This window comes from Castanea sativa, chromosome 2, assembly GCF_040712315.1.
Source record: "Castanea sativa cultivar Marrone di Chiusa Pesio chromosome 2, ASM4071231v1".
Taxonomy (NCBI): domain Eukaryota; kingdom Viridiplantae; phylum Streptophyta; class Magnoliopsida; order Fagales; family Fagaceae; genus Castanea; species Castanea sativa.
The window spans coordinates 4,736,377-4,758,095 of record NC_134014.1 but is presented as its reverse complement, the minus strand read 5'-3'; the positions used below and the strand labels follow the sequence as shown (position 1 = coordinate 4,758,095).

Sequence of the window (21,719 nt, the reverse complement as noted above, 5' to 3'; positions counted from 1 at the left end):
CTCTACTAATACTAATGATCACAATCAAATTTTGAATCAATTTTCATTACACAGAAAAAAAAAGAAAAAGAAAAAGATGTTAGGTACCACCTAATTTAGTATTTTACTAATTTAAGTTTTTAAAAGTATAACCATTTCTTCTTCTTTTTTTTATGGAAAAAAGTTTAATCATATTCATACATAGAAAAAAAAATCAAAATTTTAAAAATTGTACCTAAACAAATAAACTAAAAAAAAAATACTAAATTTTATTAATTTTGATCTAAAAATAAATTAGAAAAAAAAAGTACAAAGAAAAAACAGCAGTGCTCTCTCTCTCTTTCTCTCTTATGGGCCCATTGCAAACTTTTCATGTTTCCATGTTTAAGTCTAACCCAACAAACGATCACACGCAATGCAAACGGATGTGTGTATATATATATATCTGAGTCAGAGACGCAAGGACTGAGAGACAGAACAAACGTTTTTGTTTGAGGCCTCGCATTATTGTTGTTGTTACTTGGAAAGCCAAATTACCCAAATCGACTGTGCATTTTATTTTTTATTTTTTTTGAGTGTTAACAAAAAAATCTCAAACAAAACCAAATAAAAGGTGAAAAATCTGGCAAACCTTGGAGGATTGAGGGCTCGCTTGTCGCTGAAGCAAGCAATCTCCGACTACAGCGTTGACGACGAAGAGTGTAGGCCTTGGCGTCGCAGGCTTTTCATGGCGTTCACATGGGGTTCAGCGCTCAGGATCACACTTCTCTTTCTCCTCCTCGCTGCGGTGGTCACCGCTTGTTTCACTTTCCCCATTGAAAAGGTACAATTTTTATTCATCTGGGTCCCTGTCATTTTTGCGTTTTGAGGATTTTTTGTGCATTTCCTGAGATGGGTTTCTTGTGTTTGTGTCAGATTTGGTGAAATTGGTTAGTGGGTATTTTTGTTTAGATTTGTTGTGTGGAAGCATTTGTGATTTTTTGGATTTTGGGTTAGGATAGGTTGGGGTTTCAGGTCAATTAAGGGAGTTTTTATGACTTTGTAAGCAATTTGCTGGTATTGGATTGAAATCTGAGCTGATGCTTCTGTCCCTGAATGTTCATTTTCTGAATAACTGCAAATCAAAATTTAGAACAGAAAGAAGATTAAAAAAAAAACCCCAATTTTATGGGGGGTAGAATTTACTTTGAAGTAGGCATGTAATGCTGTGCTCAGTTTGAGATTTTAATTGCAAAAGAGTTCTTTTCCTATCATGAAAAATTGTATAGCACTTTGGTATGCTGTCTACAGATAAAGATATCAGCTTGGTCGTAAAACCTAGTTCATATTCTTATGCTAGCTTCAGTTTCTAAGTTTGATATAATTTGGATTCCTGAAAAGGATAGTGCTTTGGTACTATGTAACTATATCAGAGCCTGCAATCTCAGTCTACAGTCTTGCATTTAATATCATATTTGACAAAGTAGTATGTTTATGTCAGTGTGTGTTCTTCTACTCTATAGCATCTGTGGATCTCTTCCTTGATAAACATTATACCCTGAACATTCTGGAAAATATTTTCTTATTATAAAAGCTTTACATTATTTTTTGAGAAAGTAAAAGGTTTACATATCATCTGCTTGCTGCAGATTCTGAAGAACTTCTTATTATGGGTTGAGCAGGATCTTGGACCTTGGGGTCCACTTGTGCTGTAAGTCAATTGCAAATTTCAAATGATTAGTGATTCACTATTCTACTTTGCATCAAATGGTAATCTTGATTTTGGCTCCTGTCTTTGGGAATAAGGTTCTTAACTCTGATATAATTGCAAATCACATTTTTATTGTACTCATCTCTTAAGTGGGAATCCCTGTTATAGATGACACATGTTAGAAGGACTGTTTGAAGAGTTCAATTAATTATTGGCCTAAAGTATATTCTTTGTAAATTTTTTCCTAATAGTTGTATGCAACTATATGCTTGCAGAATTTTAATCCTATTTTTATGTTTTATGGACTGTTTGACAGGCTGATCTGGCCAGCTTAAAAATGGTAGATAATACATGTTCTGAAAGTTGTGATTAACCAATTTTGCTTCCCCTCCCCCCTTTAAAAAAAGTAGATACTATATATGTGTGAATGATATTAATGAGTTCGTAAATTATCTACTTGTTATATCACATAGATATCCAAACTGAAGTTGACCACTTATAATACTAATGAAAAAACAATTTTGAACTAGATTGCTTAATCGAACCCAACTTGAACCAACCTGCTGATTTTCTTATGCTGGGATTATGGAAAACTATATTATATTTGGAACATATATGCTGATTTCGAACTTCATTTAATTTATTTGTCATTGATTAATTTGGTTAGGGATGTTCAGAAGACAGACTCGAATCTAACCCTTTCAATTGGAAATGGTGCTATAGAATGAAAAAGTTATTTTGCTTAATTGGAATTTTTTGAGAGACTGGCCGTTTTTGTTATTAAGATTAATGGTTAAGTTTAAGTTTATGATTTTGTTTCCTTGACAAGTCTGAGCACAGATGAGTTCATAGTTCAATAGGTTTAGGAATTCAAGTCTTATGCGGACTGGATATTAATAAGTGGTTTCTCATTTGTTTCTTTGATTTTCGATTTTGCTTCTTGATTTCTCTAAACTAAATTAAAGAACTTTGAATTCTCTGTTATTTATGTTATTAATTTAAAGGGCATGAAGTAAAAGAACCCTATCATCGAGATCTCTATGAAATACCTGATATTTTGAAATGGAAATATGCACATTTTTTATGCAAAATCTTCTTGATTTCTCAGCCTTTTACTCAATCAGGAAATATTTAGGCATGGTGGATTGCTTACTCAAGCATGAAACTGGTTCTCTGAATAATGAATAACTTAATGCTGAACATTGATTTTTGTTAACCTTTTAACTCTACTCTTTTGGATAATTGGCAGGGCTGTTGCATACATTCCCCTGACAGTCTTGGCAGTTCCAGCATCAGTATTAACTGTAAGCATTATACCCAATTGCAATGCTTTAGCAAACCCTTACCCAACTTCAATGATACCAGTATCTTTTCTTTCATTTTTATGTTAATTTTGGAAGCATTACGATTTCTTTAAAAAAAATTGAATATGCTCAAAAATAGCAAATGATGGTATCGACTTATATTTCTCACAAGCATTTCCCTTTGCAGTCCTGTGTCATTTTCTGTTCATTTCTGAATTTTTCTAATTGTGAAAAGCATTAGTTAAGCTACCCCCCTTCCCCTCCCCCACCCAAAAAAACAAAAAGAGTGCTGACTTATCTGATATTCTCTCCATGTTTCAGCTTGGTGGTGGTTATCTTTTTGGGCTGCCCGTGGGCTTTGTGGCTGACTCGATTGGTGCCTCTGTTGGTGCAGGGGCTGCATTCCTTCTTGGAAGAACAGTAAGTCTTTGACTGTTAAGGTGGCACATATTTGCTAGTATTTTAGTTCCACTGAATGGTCAGTTGTTTTATTAAAATTTCATATATTGTTTGTCAATACTACAAATTCAAATTATAAGATCCCTAATGAGTTTTAACTCAACTGGCACCTCCTCACCTTATAAGTTCTAGGTGGAGAGTGAGGTCATGGGTTCAAGACCCACTGGGGGCATTTGTAACTTACCTATCAAGGTCATGAAAGGATCTTACCAAACTATTTTTTTGTTATTTTCCTCTAATGTTCAGGTGTTTTTTTTTTTTCTTTTTTTTTTCCCCCTTGTGGTGTTTTATTCTGTTTTTCAGCTGTACAATTTATTTTGGAGTTATTTGATTTATATTTATGCATATGGGGTAAATATTTTTATCTTGATTCCTGCACAGATTGGAAGATCATTTGTTATTTCCAAGTTGAAGGATTATCCACAGTTTCGGTCAATTGCGATTGCAATTCATGCTTCTGGATTCAAGGTTTGTAAAGTTCATATATCTCTTAGAACTGATTTTTGTTTCTACAGGAAAACAGACAAAATAAAAGTGAGATAAGTATAATCATTGATAAATGTATAAAAAAGAAGTTGTTGAGGTTAGGACTTAGGAGGATGAGGGATAAAGGTATGTTAATAATACTTGTCCTAGGAGAAGAAAAAATTAACATAATTAGTGCGTATGCTCTTCAAATAGGATTGGAAGGATACATTGAGCAAAAGCTTTGAGAGTACATGGATAAATTGATTCAAGGGTTACCAAATTGGGAAAAGATTTTTATTGGAGGAGACATGAATGATCATGTTGGAAAATTGGATAGTAGGTGTTGTAAAGGTTGTAAGGTGATACCTGGAGGGAGCGTAGCCATGCAACATAGGGTGGTGGTACTAGATATTTGTATTGGAAGATGGAAAAGAAGACGTATTAGACTAATAAACTCAATGATTAGGTGGTGGGGTTTTAAGGGAGAGAATCAAAAATGTATTTAAAGATAAAATGACAAAAGAAGGCAATTGGAATTTAGGCGAAGATGTTGATTAGATGTGGAATGAAATGGCTAGTTGTATTAAAAAAGTGGCTAAAGACATACTTGGAGCATCAGAAGAATGTAGGCGATCAACTAAGGAGACTTGGTGACGGAATATGGAGGTTCAGGCAGCAATTAGATTAAAGAAGGAGATAGTTATAGAAGCCTACCTAGATGTAGAGACAATGTTGCTTATAAAAATTATAATGTGGCGAAAGAGGGAGGCTAAAAAGGTTGTCCAATAAATGTAAGTCTCATGATAAATTATATAGCAAGTTGGGGATGGAGGAGGGAGAAAAGAATATTTATAAACTTGCTAAGACGAGGGAAATGAAACCAAGAGACTTGAATGGTGTTTGGTGCATTGAAGATGAAGAGCAAAGAGTCTTAGTAAAAGTAGAGCATATTAAAGAGAGATGAAAAAGTTATTTCAATGGAAACTATATAAAAGGCATGAAAGATTGGAGCAATATGGGTAGCCCAATGGGGGATAGAAATCATAGATTTGTTTGATGAATTAGGAAGACCAAGCTAAAGGATGGGAAAAAGCTATGGTACCAGATGAAATCCCCATTGAGGTTTGGAAGTGCTTGGGTGACGTTGGTGTATGTTGGTTGACAAACATTTTCAATAAAATCTTAAGTGCAATTAACAAAATGCCTAGAAAGTGGAGGAAAAAGTACTTTAATACCTATTTACAAGAACAAGGGGATGATCAAAACTGTACAAATTATCACGAAATTAAACTTATCAGACAAATTATGGAACTTTAGGAAATAGTGCTTGGGTGACGTTGGTGTATGTTGGTTGACAAACATTTTCAATAAAATCTTAAGTGCAATTAACAAAATGCCTAGTAAGTGAGGAGAAGTACTTTAAAACCTATTTACAAGAACAAGGGGGATGATCAAAACTGTACAAATTATCATGAAATTAAACTCATCAGACGCATTATGGAACTTTAGGAAATAGTGATTGAACATAGGTTAAGATATGAAACCACACCCTTATTTCCAAAAAGAAAGGGGGGGGGGGGGTCAGAATATAAGAATTACTGTCAATTCATACATTTTGAAAAGTTTTATAAAAGGATGCCTAATGCCTTTTTTTTATTAAAAAGAATACGAAGTATTTTTAACACACACATAGGGAGAAGGGAGAAGGTCTTAAAGAAATTAACAGTAATATATATCCAAAATGGCCTAACTCTTGATAAACAGCACAGTTTTTAAATCTTTTTAACTTACACTCATTTTTTAATGTGGGATTAACCCATTGTTTTTTCTTTTGAGAATAATGCTTTGTTGTTATGGTAAGTAACTTTGGCTTAAAATAACTCATCTCTAGAGTTGCTGCCTTGTTTTGTAATTTATTGTAAATGCACTACTGTTTTGTTCAAAATCATCTTTCCTCACTCTGCAGATTGTTTTGCTGCTTCGGCTTGTTCCCTTACTGCCATTTAACATGTTGAATTACCTCCTGTCTGTGACTCCCGTTCCACTAGGGGAATACATGCTGGCTTCCTGGTTGGGAATGATGGTATCTTTTTTGCAATTGAAATTTTACTTCTCATTTTTCAGTGATTAGCCGAATGATCTTTATTTGTTAAACATGCTTTATGGTCATCAGAAATTTTGAATATAAAGTAGATCTGTTATTATTTGTTATCTTTTTGTTTAATATAGCTCAACTGGCACCTTCTTCTCCCATAATAATGGGATGGAGCATGAGGTTGCAGTTTTTAAGACCCCATTGGGTGCATGTGTTAACTTACCCCTAAAAAGAGTCATCCTTTAGTTTAATATATACCACAAGGGAGTGTATGGATATATTTTGGCGATGGGGGGATAAATTTTTTTATGGGCCAACATGCCAACTTTGTGAAGTACAGAAATTTGGTTGGGCAGAGGGTGGCACTGCCGCCTTTTATTCTATTCCTTTTTTTGTTTGTGTTTGTGTGTGTGTGTGGAGAAAGCTTTGTTATTGAGGCAATGCAGTCATCTCCATTGATTGTCCTCCGGGTCACACAACTGAATCATGCAATGCTACTTTTAATCCTGGTGTGCTGGGCGTGCTTCTCTACTATGTAACTGTAGTGATCATGCAACACTATTATAGATATTAGCCTTGTAGCTCTCTTTTCTTTCTTTTAGGGTATCTCATTGTATACTTCCTGTGCACTCAGGCTATGCCCCTCTTTTCTCTTTAATGAAATGTTATTTTACTTATCAAATAACAATGTAGTATAAAATTATTTGGGCACATAATATTTGAATCAAATGGATGGGGATGATATTTGGCATGTGGACAATTCAAAAAGAGTTAAAGCTGCCTTGTTTGAGGGGTGCTGCAAATGCATGCAATATGTCAATCAGCTAAGTGATGCATATGCAATTTTTCTTGTGTCTCAATCAACTAATTTGTTTATTTTATTTAATGTATATGGTCATCTAGGACAACTAAGTATTTTTTTATTGAATCTTAGTTTTTCGAAGGCCTGTAAATTTAAGTAAATATAAATACTTGTCTAAGTTTAACAATTGAGACATGCATACATGGAAGAGAGTTTGTATGTCCTGATATTGAAGTTATGAAGTATACTATCCAGTTTAAATGGTTTGTTGATGTGTTCGATATGGTTTCTGTTGCAGCCAATAACACTTGCATTAGTTTATGTTGGAACAACTCTCAAGGATCTTTCTGATGTAACACATGGATGGAGTGAGTTTTCAAAGACTCGTTTGGTAAGAGACTTGACATTTTTCTTTCTCTCTCCCCTCCCCCTGCCCCCTTTTATTCCCAATTTAGGCATGTTAAGTTTTTATCCAGCCCAGCACATGGCTACTGAAACTAGAACCATAGCCCATCTGATTGCCTACTGGCAATTCACAGAGGTATATATGTTCATAAAGGGCATGAAAGGTTCTTGCAGAGCACCTATCAAAAAATAAAAGGTTCTTGCAGAGCAGATTTTATGTCTTAAGTGAGATTTAGGAAATGATGATGCGCGCTTTCTCTCTCTTTTATTTATTTATAATTTCTTATAGCCTATTCTGATACATGTTCATTCTTTATTTCTTTATACTATGGATGCAGGCATTTATCATATTGGGCCTTGCAGTCTCTGGTAAGTTGCAATCTTCAAAACTCATGCATATGCACATGCCAGGGATACCTTCTTATTTACAATGTCTATGAAAAAGCCCCACCTTTACACTTGTCAGTACATGTAACAATCCAAATAAAATCATCAACTTATGTTTGTAGTAACTATGATACTTAAGAGGGTTTCAGCTTTCAAGGGACTAGCATGAGAAATATGAAGTGTACATTACTGGAACAATCTATAAACATTCAAAGTGACATCACAAATGAATATTCTGGTAAGAGGGAGGAGGGAGGAGAGGGGAGGGGTGGTTGGGGGGGAGAAGAGAAGCGAAGGAGTTAGTCGTGTTGGTGAATGCCTGAAACATGTCACACAACAAGGTCCACCACACATGAGTTGTGGGGAACGCGAGGCTGGTGGGCCACATGTGCACATATTGTTGTTGGTTTTTATTTTTTCAAAGAAAAAGGAAAAAAAGAAAAAGAAAAAAAAAAACTAGTATTTGAATCTTCCCACTTCTTTAAGTCTTATTTATTTATTTATGGCTTGTCTGCAGTGGTTTTGATGGTTTGTGTTACTAAAGTTGCAAAGGCTGCTTTGGAAAAAGCTTTGGCTGAAAATGAGGATATTGACGGCGTTTTAGCATCACCACAGCTACCCATCGTAGCTGAACCACCCGTAGATCTCAACCAGCCCCTCATAATCAAGATAGACCCGGCCGAAGACAATCATGAAAAATGAAATTAATGTTCTATGTAAATTCTTCCCCTACCTTCTTTTATAAGGCCATGTCTGTTTTATTATTTGCAGCATTTGGAGCTTTTGATCCATGATCTGTATAGTCCCTTCTCTTAGTAATTTAGTTTCAACAGAAATGGCCGATTTTAAAATTAAGAATGTACTATAACTCAAGTGTAGCTCATGTCTGAAATTGGAAAATAAAGGTCGAAGGAATTAATTAAAGTATTGATTTGAACTTTGAATTTTATTTGGTATTTAGCTTTGTTTTGATAAAGGTCTCTCTCTCTCTTTGTTTTGATAATTCACACTCTCTCAAAAGTACCTATAACATTAATCCAACCGTGCATTTGTCAATAGCAGAACATATTGCTTTGGTCAGTCCACGTGAAAGGAGCAGGTTCTGTATTTGGTCATTATGGGAAATAATATCTATTTCCCCACAATGTTTTATTTTTCGTCATATATCTATAAAAATGAGTAGAATTTCAAATTTCTAAATAAAGATTTAAGTAATAAGATTAAGCAAACAATATGATATCTCGTGCTTAATTAGTGAGGCTTGACATGATTCTTGTTGGGTTTTTGGGTATGATCTTGCGCGATATTCGTAATGATTGGTTTGGATCATTAAGCACATCCAAATTTAAAATGGGTAGCAACCTTCTGTTTTATCAGAACACTATTCTGGATTAAAAGTCCTTATACAAATACTCATTTGTGAACTCATATTTACTCATCTACAATTATTCATGGGAGTCTTGTCAGTTGTCACTTTCGTAGATTGATTACCAAGTTATTGAATTACTTTTGCTTACCAATGGATCGGAAATTTCGTGCTGAATTAATGCTACTGTTGGATATGAGCTGGTTTGTAATGATGTTGGAGGGCGGTGAAGTAGACAGCCTGAAAATTTAACCTTTGGTGGATTCTAAGTTTAGTTAGTGTGAAGTGTTGTATTTCTTGTAACAAACAATAGGAGTTAATGGATGGATTTAGAGTAGGTATGATTGGAAGTATTGAATGTTTAGGGATAACAAAAGGCACCACTTGGTAGACCGTGTGTTGACCAAAATCCATACCTTTTTTTTATTATTATATAACATTCAGTACATGTTTTGTGTCACAAGCTTTTCAAGTTACTGTCACAAGGTTGCATCCTTGGATGCATGCTACTATCATCAACATTCAACAACCATGGCAACATGTTCATCATTCATCTGGATTTTGGTGGTCCAATTATGAACTTGGTGACAGTGGCTCACCGACCAGATGGTGGATGGTGCGGTACAAAATGCAAGCACTTAAATGCTGGAGCAATTTTTCTGGGGAAGAAAAGTCGTCTGTTTGAAACTTGGAATTGGAGTAAATCAAAAGTCACCCTAATGATGAAAGGTGAAGCAACATCATATAGTGTCTCATCATGAACCTTTGAATTGCAAAGTAAATGGTATTAGTTTTTGTTGCTTTTTCCTTTCCAAAGAAACAATGGAAAAGCCATTCTCTGTCATTTTTTCTTTTTTTAAAATTTTGTTCCTACAAGTTACCTTTCTCACTGTCTTCTTGTGTGCAATTTCGGGGGGTTTGGGACCCTACCATTTCTTAGTGAAAGGGCTAACAATATTCCAAACTTTATATGGTACAACTCCCATGTATCATCTTTATCTAGCCTAATATGATCAGAACCACAAACATAGTGACTGCCTCTTGGATGGGCCACAGCCTGAAAATCTCAGCCATTGGTATATTAATAATGGTGCACACACTGATGACTGAACTTTATGGGGTCCATACCTTATTATATATAAGCTATAATTAGTGAGTGTTACACAAAAATGCATGTTGCTCCTAAGTTAAAGGTAGCCAAAAAAACCAAGCCCTTCGGTGGAAAAATGCCAGGATTCAGCATTTTTCCATTTGGTGGTTGCTTTGATGGATGCCGTGACCACACTCAAGCCTCAGGATTTGGCACAAGGATCTGGAACCTAAGTGACCGGCCTGTGGAATTGCAAATAAGGGTGGGATCAATATTGAAGAAGGTTCATACTTTGAAGCCAGGCTTTTCTAAGAGACTGAAATGCAAGAGCATATACAAAGCTTATATGCCTGGTAAGAGTGGCATAAGTAATGGGGGAATGAAGAGTTTGCTGTATTACTATGATGAGACATGCCACCCTTATGTTTGGATAAATGACACTGGTGGTGACTCCTTAAGGATGGTCAAGCAACAGTATATTAGTCTTGATGACCTGAGAGACTACTCTGAGATCAGAGTCTTTAGGGACCATCAGAGAGGCTGCATATCTGTGCGCAAGAAAGCTAGGCCAGATATTTGCTAAATATTCTCTCCAAGTCTCAACTAATGGCAGGTCTGAGTGATATGTGTTGGTAATGACAGTAGAGCCTGTTTTCTTTGCTCTTTGTTGTTTTTTCTCTTTTCCTTTGGATCTTCTTTTGCTTCTTGCTTTGTGAATGTATTTTAAAGGACTCAGATGGTACAGTCATATTATTGTATGTACCAAAGTATTCTGCAGAATGAAATAGTGCAGATGTTGGATCTGGTTTTATTACCAATTCAGTTTAGTCCCAAAAATTAAAAATGTTCCTTCTTGCTCTTTTGGTGAATGGATCTTGCAAAGGCAGTACTTATAAGTTTATGTGAGACTGTATTTGGCTAGTATATGCTGGGATCTTTCTGGCACGTAGAGAATGAAAATGTATACTATAATTTAAAGAAGAAGAAGATTTTTAGGTCTGTAATGCACATTTATCAAAAAATTTCTTCAACTTATGTACGTATGTTGCTAACATAGGCGTCCAGGTAGAGAACTTGCCTAATTTTCAAGTGAGTGTAAGCCTACCATCCCATCACACGCATTGGATAATTTATAGGGAGAAATATCTTGAGGTGGCTTCAAGGTATTACCTAAGAGACTAAAACACAAAAAGTCATGGATCACATGAGGCCTATAAACCACTAGTTTATGAATGGATTCAATGCACTGTGATTTCCACTGGAAATTCCATGATAGGCACACCATAGTTTGAACTTGGAGTTATTTCTGTGAGTCTTTGCTTAATGAAATAATGGAGGTGAGAGCTGTAGAGAATGACATCGGATGTAGCCTACACAATGGATAATTACACTCTACCTAATTTGTGGTTTGGGCCTAATTTAATTTGGCAACTTGTCTTTTCTTTATTTTTATTTATTTATTTATGAGAATGCTATAACTTTATTAATCGGTTTCAAAAGACAATACATCTTGTGGTTTGAAAAGTTGCATTTTACCTTACATGAAGTATAATTTCTTAAATAAAAAGTAGTCTACAAGTTAAAATCACCCTTTGAAACATAAACACTTGACAAAGAAAGATAGTAACCTGTATGAATATATTAAATGAGAGGTGCTACGTCCACAACATTTTCATAACAAATCAGAGGTGGTTAGTTGTTATTGGTTTAAATTTGAACTTATTATTGAAATTACTTTTCTACCTCACCATTAACAACTCGTAACAACCTGCCACATATGATTTGTTGTAAAAATGTTGTAGACATAGCATTTTTCATATTAAATTTATGAATAAAAGAAATACAATTAAAACTCAGGTAGGTAAAGTTCAATCTACAAGGTCATAAATGGAATTCTATTCCAAACTACAAGGGTAAAGGGTAGAGTATGATTAATCTTATGAGCTATGATCATGACTGTTAAGGTGGGAAGAAAGAGAGTTACACTTGTGGCCATAATGACAAATAATGGCCTTTGGATTTTTGAATGATTTAGCGCATAAGATTGATGACAATTAGCATGCAAGTAGGGTTGATAATGGTGCTGCTTAGCCCCTTTTTTTTTTGGCTGAGATTAGCCAATTTTCATTTATATATATTTTCCCTTTTCATTTTTACACACTTGTCTTAGATTAATGTTTTTAGCTATAATACAATTTTTTTTTTTAAATTTTAGTTTTGATCTATGATGTTCGCTTTTGATAATTGAAACCAATTAATTTTGGATGTAAGCGGAGATCAAACTTCAAACATGGCATAAAAATGGTGTAACATATAGTATTATTTGCCTAAAATAAATGAATAAAACTTATGCGCATTTTCTTTGACTTATGACTTATATAGTAGTTTATTTCTCTAATTAAAATCAATCAATTGTAGTGTTTGATGAGATATAGTAGTTTTTAAGATCATATGATTGAGTTTAATTGGAAAGCATATAGCATTAGAAGAAGAAGGAAAAAAAAAAAAACCTTTACCTAAGTTTTATCTAAAATAAAACAACCTCACTTCAACGGAGTTGACTCATTTGAGTTGAGCCTTTCACAGTTGCTGGTGGCCATGTGAATTCTTAGTTAACCAAGAGGTTTTTTTATATTTTTTTTATATTTAGGACATGTTAACCTAGAGTTTTATCAAGAAGCCAATATAGTATATGTTGTACATTCAATCACTAGACAAATTAAGTAGGAACCCACCGTGTGTGAATGGTGATATTCTCCAACCCGTCAAGTTTGGAATTTTCTCCGTACTCGGTCACCAATATATTGTCTCCTTCCTTGCCTCCAATGGATGGGACGAATTGGATCCTTCGGGCTTGCTTAACTTCCACGCTATAATCAAAATAATTTTACTATTTTCATTATAGTTGAGTTAGCGTGCATTTGCGTAGCGGCATTTTTGCGTTTGCATTTCACTTGGCTGGTTCCATGGCATTATTCATGGACCAGCCAAGTGATGAAAAACGCGTGAATAGTATTTTCAGTAATAAATAATATTTTGTTATAGTATTTTCAGTAAAAATTTTTAGTTTTCAGCAAAATAAGTAGTATTCAAACACACCCTTAATAAATTTTTATTAATTCTTATCTCGGTCTACTGTTGACATTACTTTATTATTTCACATTCACAAATTATTAGTTGTGAAATAAATTTATGAAAATTGTTGTGAATCCTAAGTGTATTGAAATTACATTAGGACTGACATGGCAAAACTAAAGGGTGACAAATGGAAGATTTAGGTTGGAGGTATGTGAGGTGACAAATGGAAGATCTAGGTTGGAGTTTGTGATAACGTGCAAAAAGGTTCTTAATGCACCTATGAAATCAGGATCAACCCTAGTTTGAGTTGCCATGCCAATATTAGAAGTCAAGAATTGTTATGTGCAATTACTTTTAAGTTAAAAGGGGATTAGGAGTCAAGTGAAAAAGATCTATGAATAAACTTTGTAATGTGTATATACTCTTTATATTTTCTATACAACTAAAAACATGTAGTAGGTTTGAATATATACGCGTAAATCTAAGCCAAAAAAAGAAAAAGAAAAAGAAAATATAGGCGTAACTCTTTAAACAAAGGGAGACAAATGACAACATTAATTATTCTTTGATTTTAGTTCAATCAAGGGTAGGATTTGGAAATAATATATATATATATATATATATATATATATATATATATATATATATATATATATATATATAAAACCGAAAGCCTTTGAAGTTTTTACAATTTTTCACGTCAGCACAATATTTAAATAAAAATATCATTCTATTTAAATAAAATTATTATTTTTAGTTCAAACTTAACTTAGAGTGAAACTCTATCTCTCTAGTAAGTCCAACTTAAACTCAAACTCATCATTATCATTTTTTTAAAAATAAATTTAATTTTGTTTAATCAAAACTTAATAAAGATTGAAACTCTATCTCTGTAACAAGTCTAACTTAAACTCAAACTCACACGTTGATAATCTATATATATAAAAAAAAATTATGATAGGACCCCAAAAAACAAAAAAGAGACTCACATTGGTAATTGTGGGTTTGGTTTTTGGGTTGAAATTTCTAATAATTATTTTTTTATATTGTACATGGCAGATAAAACATCTTTATTTTTTTGGAGAAAAATTAAAGATGCAACATATGCCTTCCAGCTTAAGGAAAGATAAATTTTTATTTGGTATGTTATATATAAATTTGTTGAATTTGGTTTGGTTCTGAAGTAGAATTTGGAGATTCTATAAAGTTTGAAATTTTAAGTCTTGGAGTTTTTAGTATTTGTATCTCTATAGGTTGATCTTAATTCTTCACCTCAAATGTTTTTTATTTAGGTTCATGTGATTTTTTGTTTTCTTATTAAAAGCTATATTTTTTGTTGGTTACTTATTTGTTTGGATTAATTTCAATTAAATTTTTTTTTTCAGAATGTCTATTTATTTATTATTGAATTTTCTTTCAAAGTCAATAGTTTTTCCGTGTATCGCACAGGTTCGCGACTACTATATACTAATATGTATTATACAAATATGCATACTACGTTACTAACAATTCAGCAAAAAAAAAAAAAATGTATACTAACACACATATGTATTATTTAAACAGGGCAACCCAAAGTCTCGGCAAGTTAGGCCTAGGCCTAAGGCCACACCCAAAAAAAAAAAAAAAAAAAAATCCCTTTAGGGAAAAAGGCTCCACTTCTCACGGGTAAATGCTCAAATTTTTATAAAATTATATATATATATATATATATATATATATATATATGTATGTATATATATATATATATATGTATGTATATATATATTAAAGATTGTGCATTTTTTTTATTAGTGATGTTAAAGATACTACAACTTTTACTATTAGCTTACAAATTGCCATGTTATTAATCACAAAAAAATTTATTTAAACATTCATTAGTTAAATTGATAAAGTTCATCAATGAGAGTCAATGTCACATTATATTTTGAATATTTTATAATACTTTTAGCGCATTTTTCCTTTTTATTTTTATTTTTGATGGGAAAAACAGCATAATATTAATAGCAATCATATAGAGTCTGGTACATCAGAGGCAATAACAATTTCTATGAAACTGGGGGTTTCCTCAACCCATGCCACAAAATCATCAACAAATTTAGCATCATGTTGAGCTAAAATATGGGTAGGCTTGTTCCTTCCCTCCTAATATGTGAAAAATTAAAAGAACAAAAAGATTGAAGGTGGAACAATATGCCATTAAGAACATTAGCAACAACAGGAGGGGCTTTGGAGCTTCCATGTAAACAATAGTAGACTTGCAAAGAGTCTCCCTCAAATACAATATTCTGAATACCAACATCTCTTGCAAAAATCACAGCTGCCTCCATTGCCTTGGCTTCAACCTCAAGAGGACCCTAAAGGAGCAAAATGATGTTGGCTTAAAGTTGCCACAACTTGACCCTTATAATCCCAAATAAGAACACCCATTCCAGCACTAGAAAGATTTTTAAAAACAACTCCATCCACATTAGCTTTGTAGACACCTGGCTCAAGAGGTAACCAACTAGTTTGGGAACAACAAAGAGAAGGTATTAGAGGGTCTTGGACAGCTTGAAACTCAGAGATAAACCTGGACACTTCGAGGATCAGATTTTCCTTTTTCTTTGGTTGTTCACCATGTTGAATACCATTTCTATTCCTCCATATATTCCATGCGATTGCCATGAACTGAGCAAGAGAAATAGTTGATGATCCCACATCACAACCTATCCTCCAAACCACATTAGCAAAATTCCAATGACAATCCACCAACAGATTACAAGATTCCCACACAAAGATGGAAAAGTCACAAAATAACAGCACTTGACTTGTCGTCTCACTACTTTGGCCACACTAGTCACAAACATCTGAACTGAGCACATGCCGATGGAAAAGGTTGGATTTTGTGGGTAGAATATTTTGACAAGCCCGCCAAACAAAGTTTTTGATTTTGTTTGGCACCTCAGCCAACCAAATAGTTTTCCAAAGCCTGCTTTGGCTAGCATTACTAGAAGTTCTCTTGCTCTGTCTCTTTCATTTCCATAGCAATCCAATAAGCGCTTTTAATTGTAAAAGTACCATTAGGTGTGGCAGCCCAAACTAATTTATCTGGAGGCATATGAGTACTCAAAGGAATACTTAAGATTTTTTTAGCTTCAAAATTTTAGAATAATTCCCTTACAAGATCTCCTCTCTATAACCTGTGGTCAGAGTCAATAAGAGTATCTATTGTTGCATCTTCAGGTAGCAGAATTCGAGGTGACACAACCCTATATGTAGATGGGAATGGTGTCCACTTATCCTTCCAAATACAAACCTTCTTACCATTTCCAATTTGCCAACGCATCCCTTGCCGAATAATAGGCTGGGCTGCAAGAATGCTGCGCTAGACATAGGATGGATTTCTACCCTTTCGCGCATCTACAAAAGAAGTATCAGGGAAATACTTACTCTTGAAAACACGATAGAAGAGAGAGTTTGATTCTTGTTGCAATCTCCATCCTTGCTTTGCTAGGAGAGCAAGATTAAAAGCTTTGAGGTCTCTAAAACCCATGCCACCCTTAGCCTTTGGACTACACAACTTGTTCCATTTCATCCACACCATTTTTCGCTCATCATGTTTCTGCCCCCACCAAAATTTGTTCACCATACTATTTAGTTCATCACAAAGAGACTCCGGAAGAAGAAAACAACTCATTGTATGCTTTGGTATTGCTTGGACAACTGCTTTTATAAGTACCTCCCTGCCAACCATAGATAAAAACTTCTCTTTCCATCCAGAGAGTTTATTAGCTACTCTTTCCTTGAGTTGTTGAAAAGTATTGTGTTTATTTCGGCCAACTAATGAAGGCAAGCCCAAGTACTTCTCATGCTGACAAATAATATCTGCACCAAATCTTTGCTTCACGTCTTCTTGGATCTTTGCTGGAGTGTTGTGGCTGAAAAATAATAAGGTTTTTATCTGTTTACATGTTGGCCTGTTGCCCTTTCATAGACCATTAGCAGTCTTTGTACTTCATCACAATCAGCAGTGGTAGCATTACAAAACAATAAACTGTCATCAGCAAAGAAAAAATGGGTGATGTGAGGGCTTTGTTTGCAAACCTGAAGACCTCGAAGAGTTCCCATCTCAGCTGATTTGTGGATTAAAGATGAAAGACTTTCTGCACATAACAAAAACAAATATGGAGAGAGAGGATCCCCTTGACACAAACCCTTAGTTGGGATAATACGCCCTTGAGGGACACCATTAATTCGAATAGAGTATGTGACAAAAGTTACACAGCTCATAACCACAAAAATCCACCTAGAATGAAAACCCATTTTTGTCATGATTTTTTCTAAACAACTCCATTCAATCCTATCAAAAGCTTTACTCATGTCTACTTTTAAGGCCATGGACCCAGATTTTCCAATTTTTCTTTGACTGATGTTGTTCATAACCTCAAAAGCAACAAGCACATTATCTGTAATAAGCCTCTCAGATAGAAAAACTCTTTGGTTTTCAATAACAAGTGAGGGGATAAAATTTTTAAGCCTATTAGCAAGAATCTTGGAAGCTAGTTTATAAACCACATTAGATAATCTAATAGGCCTATATTCTGAAACCTTAGTTGGGCTTTTAACTTTGGGAATAAGGACAATATGTGTTTCATAGAAGTTTTGAGGTGCTGTACCATTATTTAAAAATTCAGAACACATGTAACCACACTATCCCCTACTATTGGCCAAAAATGCTGATAAAAGAAATGAGGCATACCTCTGGTCTCGGAGATTTTAAAAGATACATATGGTCAAGAGCTTTTTTAACCTCTATAGCACTGAAGTCTTTGATGAGTGAACTATTCATTTGTGGAGTCACCATCGGTTTAATGGCCTTAAGAAATTCATGGGAAATATCTGGTTGGGAAGTTGTAAAGAGACTTTGATAGTATGCAACGATTACTTCAGAGATTTTATCATCACTCTCCTGCCAAATATTCGATTCATCCATGACACCTGAAATTGTATTACGTTGCTTTCTATTTGAGGCCTTCATATGAAAAAATATGGTATTTTTGTCGCTCTTCTTCAACCAAGGATTACTAGACCTTTGTTTCCACATTCTTTCCTCCAAATCAAGCAATTGATTAACCTTTGCCCTCTGTTGACATACCTCATTAGTGTTTGACATTCCACCTGAACTTGCTTCCAATTGTTGGAATTCTTGTGCTTTTACCAGCTTTTTACCAATATGCCCAAATTCTTGTATATTCCAACAAGATAGAGCCTCATGGCATTTTTCCATACAAGTTGAAAAACAGTTTCCATCATATTGAAAAGCACCTTCTGCTCAGATTTCTTTTACAATATTTGAACATTTTTCATCTTTAAGCCACATGGACTCAAATTTGAAAAGCCTCCTTTGTTTCTTACATTTAACTTGCTAGTTGAAACGTGGCATTAAACAGCAATGGTTAGAGACAGAAGAAGCTAAATGGAATAACCGAGCATTAGGAAACATGCCGAGCCAATCAATTGTTGTAAACAAACAATCAATTCTCTCTTGTATCCAACTGAAATCTTTACGAAACATACTCCACGTAAACCAAGAGCCAACATATCCTACATCCTTCAAACCACAGGCATTGATACATTGACAGAATTTTTCAATCTGACTAGGAAGCCTATCTACCCCACCCTGCTTCTCCGTATATTGAGAATTTCATTAAAATCCCCCACACAAATTCATGGAAGATTGTTGCTTTAGCAAGCTGGGTTAGACGAGCCCATGATGCCGGTTTGCCATTGGTGTCAGGGTTGCCATAGAACCCTATCAAACACCACTTACTTGTAGGTGTACCAAAATCAACAATAGCATCAATGTGCCTATGAGAGAAGGACTGCACATCCACCTTAATATCAGATTTCCAAAGCAAAGCAAGACCACCTCTTCCCCTCACTTGGAACCACCAAACCTTGAGTCAATCCAATGGAATTCTTGATATTAGAGATCCATTTCATAGCCTTCAGTGGAAATTTGGTTTCCATAAGGAAGACCAAACTAGGATCTTCAGCTTGCACTATCTTTTTTAGCTCATTAACTGTTCGGGGGTTTCCAAGCCCCTGACAGTTCTAGCTCAGTGTATTCATTGGCCCCGGCGGGGTTGCTTTGCAACCACTGCCGATCTGAAATGTTCTTCAAAAACTTTACCCAATGATACTGCATCATCAAGCCTAATCTTCTTTTCAGCCACCATGTTATCCACATTAGAAAAGTCAGAAACACTTATTTTCCTTTTTGTGTCTTCTACTTGAACCACTTCTGCACCTTCTGTATCTGCGCCAACAAGTTCTAGATGCTGTGTATATCCTTTAGGGTCCTTAATAGCACTTTTATCCTTGACAGAATGCAACACATTTTTTATAGGCTTGAGAACAATCCTACCTTTCGAGTTAGTCATCTGATTAATTTTTCCACCTAGGCCCAACATGAAAGCAGTTGTGGATTTATTCTCCATAAACATAGGCCCAGCTTGAATTGGTCCAATAGAGGATCCAGGTAGTGCTACTACACGTTTATTTGAATCATCTTTTCCACTGCTTGGTGTCACGTGTGGCAGAGAAACTTCCTTTCCATCCCTAGGTGTCACGTGTGGCCAAATGTCAGACTCGCCTTGCACAATTGTAATCCTATCAACATCTGTCCTTTCAATTGCCTTATTAATCTCCCTTATCTGTGCCTCAAAATCCACAGACACATTTGAATTATTTTGAATGGAAGGCAGCTCTGTGTTTTTGAGGGATATTCAAATCAGGTGGAGTGGTTATCCCGGGATTTACGGGATTCAAACTTGTACCATGAGGATTGGAAATTGCTGTACTCACCACTAGCACCACCATATATTGTGTAATTGTAGTGTACGTAGAGTCATTTAGGGTCTGTTGTGGACCGTGATTTCCAACTTTAACTACTTGAGGCTTCTGTAGACGATCAGGACTAACCTAAAGCCACAGACCATATTGCTGTGAGTCTTGACTTAAGGAACCATTACTCTGAATCCACAGCCTGCAATCCATTTTATCACGAGTGAGTTTTCCACACTGGTAACAGTAGATTGGTAGACGTTCATAACGGAAAGAAACCCAATGCCTGTTAGAATCTCCCAGTCTGACCATTTTGCCTCTACATAGGGGCTGAGTTAGGTCAATCTTAACCCATACACGAAGACAAGAACTCCATGATCTGCCCCTCTCTGGAACATCAACGTTAATCACTTTGCCCAAAGTGTTGCCAATGAGTATTCCATTCTCTTTAGTCATATGGCGACTAGGAAGATTCAAGATTTGTATCCAGAAATTTGATGTGTCACAGTGTACAGAACTGAGACTTTTGTTATCACCCAACCTATAAAAGAGCCATTAGATATTTATCAAAAGACCATGGACTTTGTATTAGGACTTTGTTCATATCGACCTCATTAGAGAAAACAATAAGAGCTCTATTGTTTCCCAAATCGCGAAACTCAAAATCACCATTAGCTTTCCAGGCATTCTGAAAATTTCTTGCTACGGCTTCAAGATTAACCTTACGCTTTGTATAAAACTTAGCCACAATCGTGAAAGATTCATCTATCACTCTGTCTTTGATGGCGCACTCAACACCTTCTTTTTCAGTGAGAGAAAGTTTCTCCCATTGTTTTGTGAAATCATCCATAGGAAAGGTAGAAAGAGATACGAGGACAAAGGAAAGTAGGGTAGGAACGGTAAAAGAAATAAAATTTTCACCAAAGTAACGGAAAAAAACCACTTGTCGAAACAAGCAAGAACTTCCACCATCCAAGTTTCAAAGGAAAACTAGGAGCAAGGAAAAAAAGTTATACTATCTTGTTTTTTAAACTAGGGTTTTTAAAAAAAAAATAAAAAACTAAGAGAATTTTTTTTTTTAAGTACGAGACCAATAGAATCCTAATTCAAGTTTAAGAGTTTTTTTTTTTTTTTTTTGGGAAGAAGTAATAGTTTGAGAGTTGAGACTTTAATTTTCGTAAATTGATATCCTATAAAGTCACATACTAAATAATATCTATATCTTTTATTGCTGAAAGTACTACTTATCAAAAATAATATCTATATCTCTCTTTTAAAAACAAGATGCAAAATTAAAAATTAGATTACAACTTTACCTATATATTGTCATATATCCAAAATAGAATATCTTTTTTAATCGTAATATATTTATATTTTTTTTATTAATATTTATGGTTCAATTATGATATTCAATTCTCTATATAAAATTAACATTAGTTTAGTTGATATTATTCATCAATATTTATGGTTCAATTATGATATTCAATTCTCTATATAAAATTAACATTAGTTTAGTTGATATTATTCATCAAATAATGTATCAAATTAACCTTGATTTGATTAAAATTAAATAATTTTATTTAATTAATATTTACATATTAAAGGTTTTGTATAAATTTTTCATATTAAGCTCCAAATAATGTTGGGCGGTCCTGTATTTAAATCATATAACTTATTAAATAATTCATAACTATTTGCCGGTCTTAATCAATCATTGCATCATCAATGATCCAACTAATTTTCTTTTATGACAAACATCATCCAACCATTC

At 34.5% G+C, this 21,719-nt stretch overlaps 2 protein-coding genes across 2 annotated transcripts; both read left to right on the top strand.

Moving 5' to 3' along the window:
• Positions 1-393: 393 nt before the first annotated feature.
• LOC142625995 (uncharacterized) lies at positions 394-8,542 on the top strand. Its single transcript, XM_075799752.1, has 9 exons — positions 394-802; positions 1,608-1,669; positions 2,919-2,973; positions 3,295-3,393; positions 3,814-3,900; positions 5,867-5,983; positions 7,096-7,188; positions 7,541-7,571; positions 8,107-8,542. Exons 1-9 carry the CDS (start codon positions 707-709, stop codon positions 8,289-8,291), a joined length of 825 nt encoding a protein of 274 aa, XP_075655867.1. The 5' UTR covers positions 394-706; the 3' UTR covers positions 8,292-8,542.
• A 1,533-nt stretch (positions 8,543-10,075) lies between these two features.
• On the top strand, positions 10,076-10,914 carry LOC142624465 (uncharacterized). Its single transcript, XM_075798034.1, has one exon. The coding sequence runs from the start codon at positions 10,125-10,127 to the stop codon at positions 10,626-10,628; it is 504 nt and encodes a 167-aa protein (XP_075654149.1). The 5' UTR covers positions 10,076-10,124; the 3' UTR covers positions 10,629-10,914.
• The last annotated feature ends 10,805 nt before the right edge of the window (positions 10,915-21,719 follow it).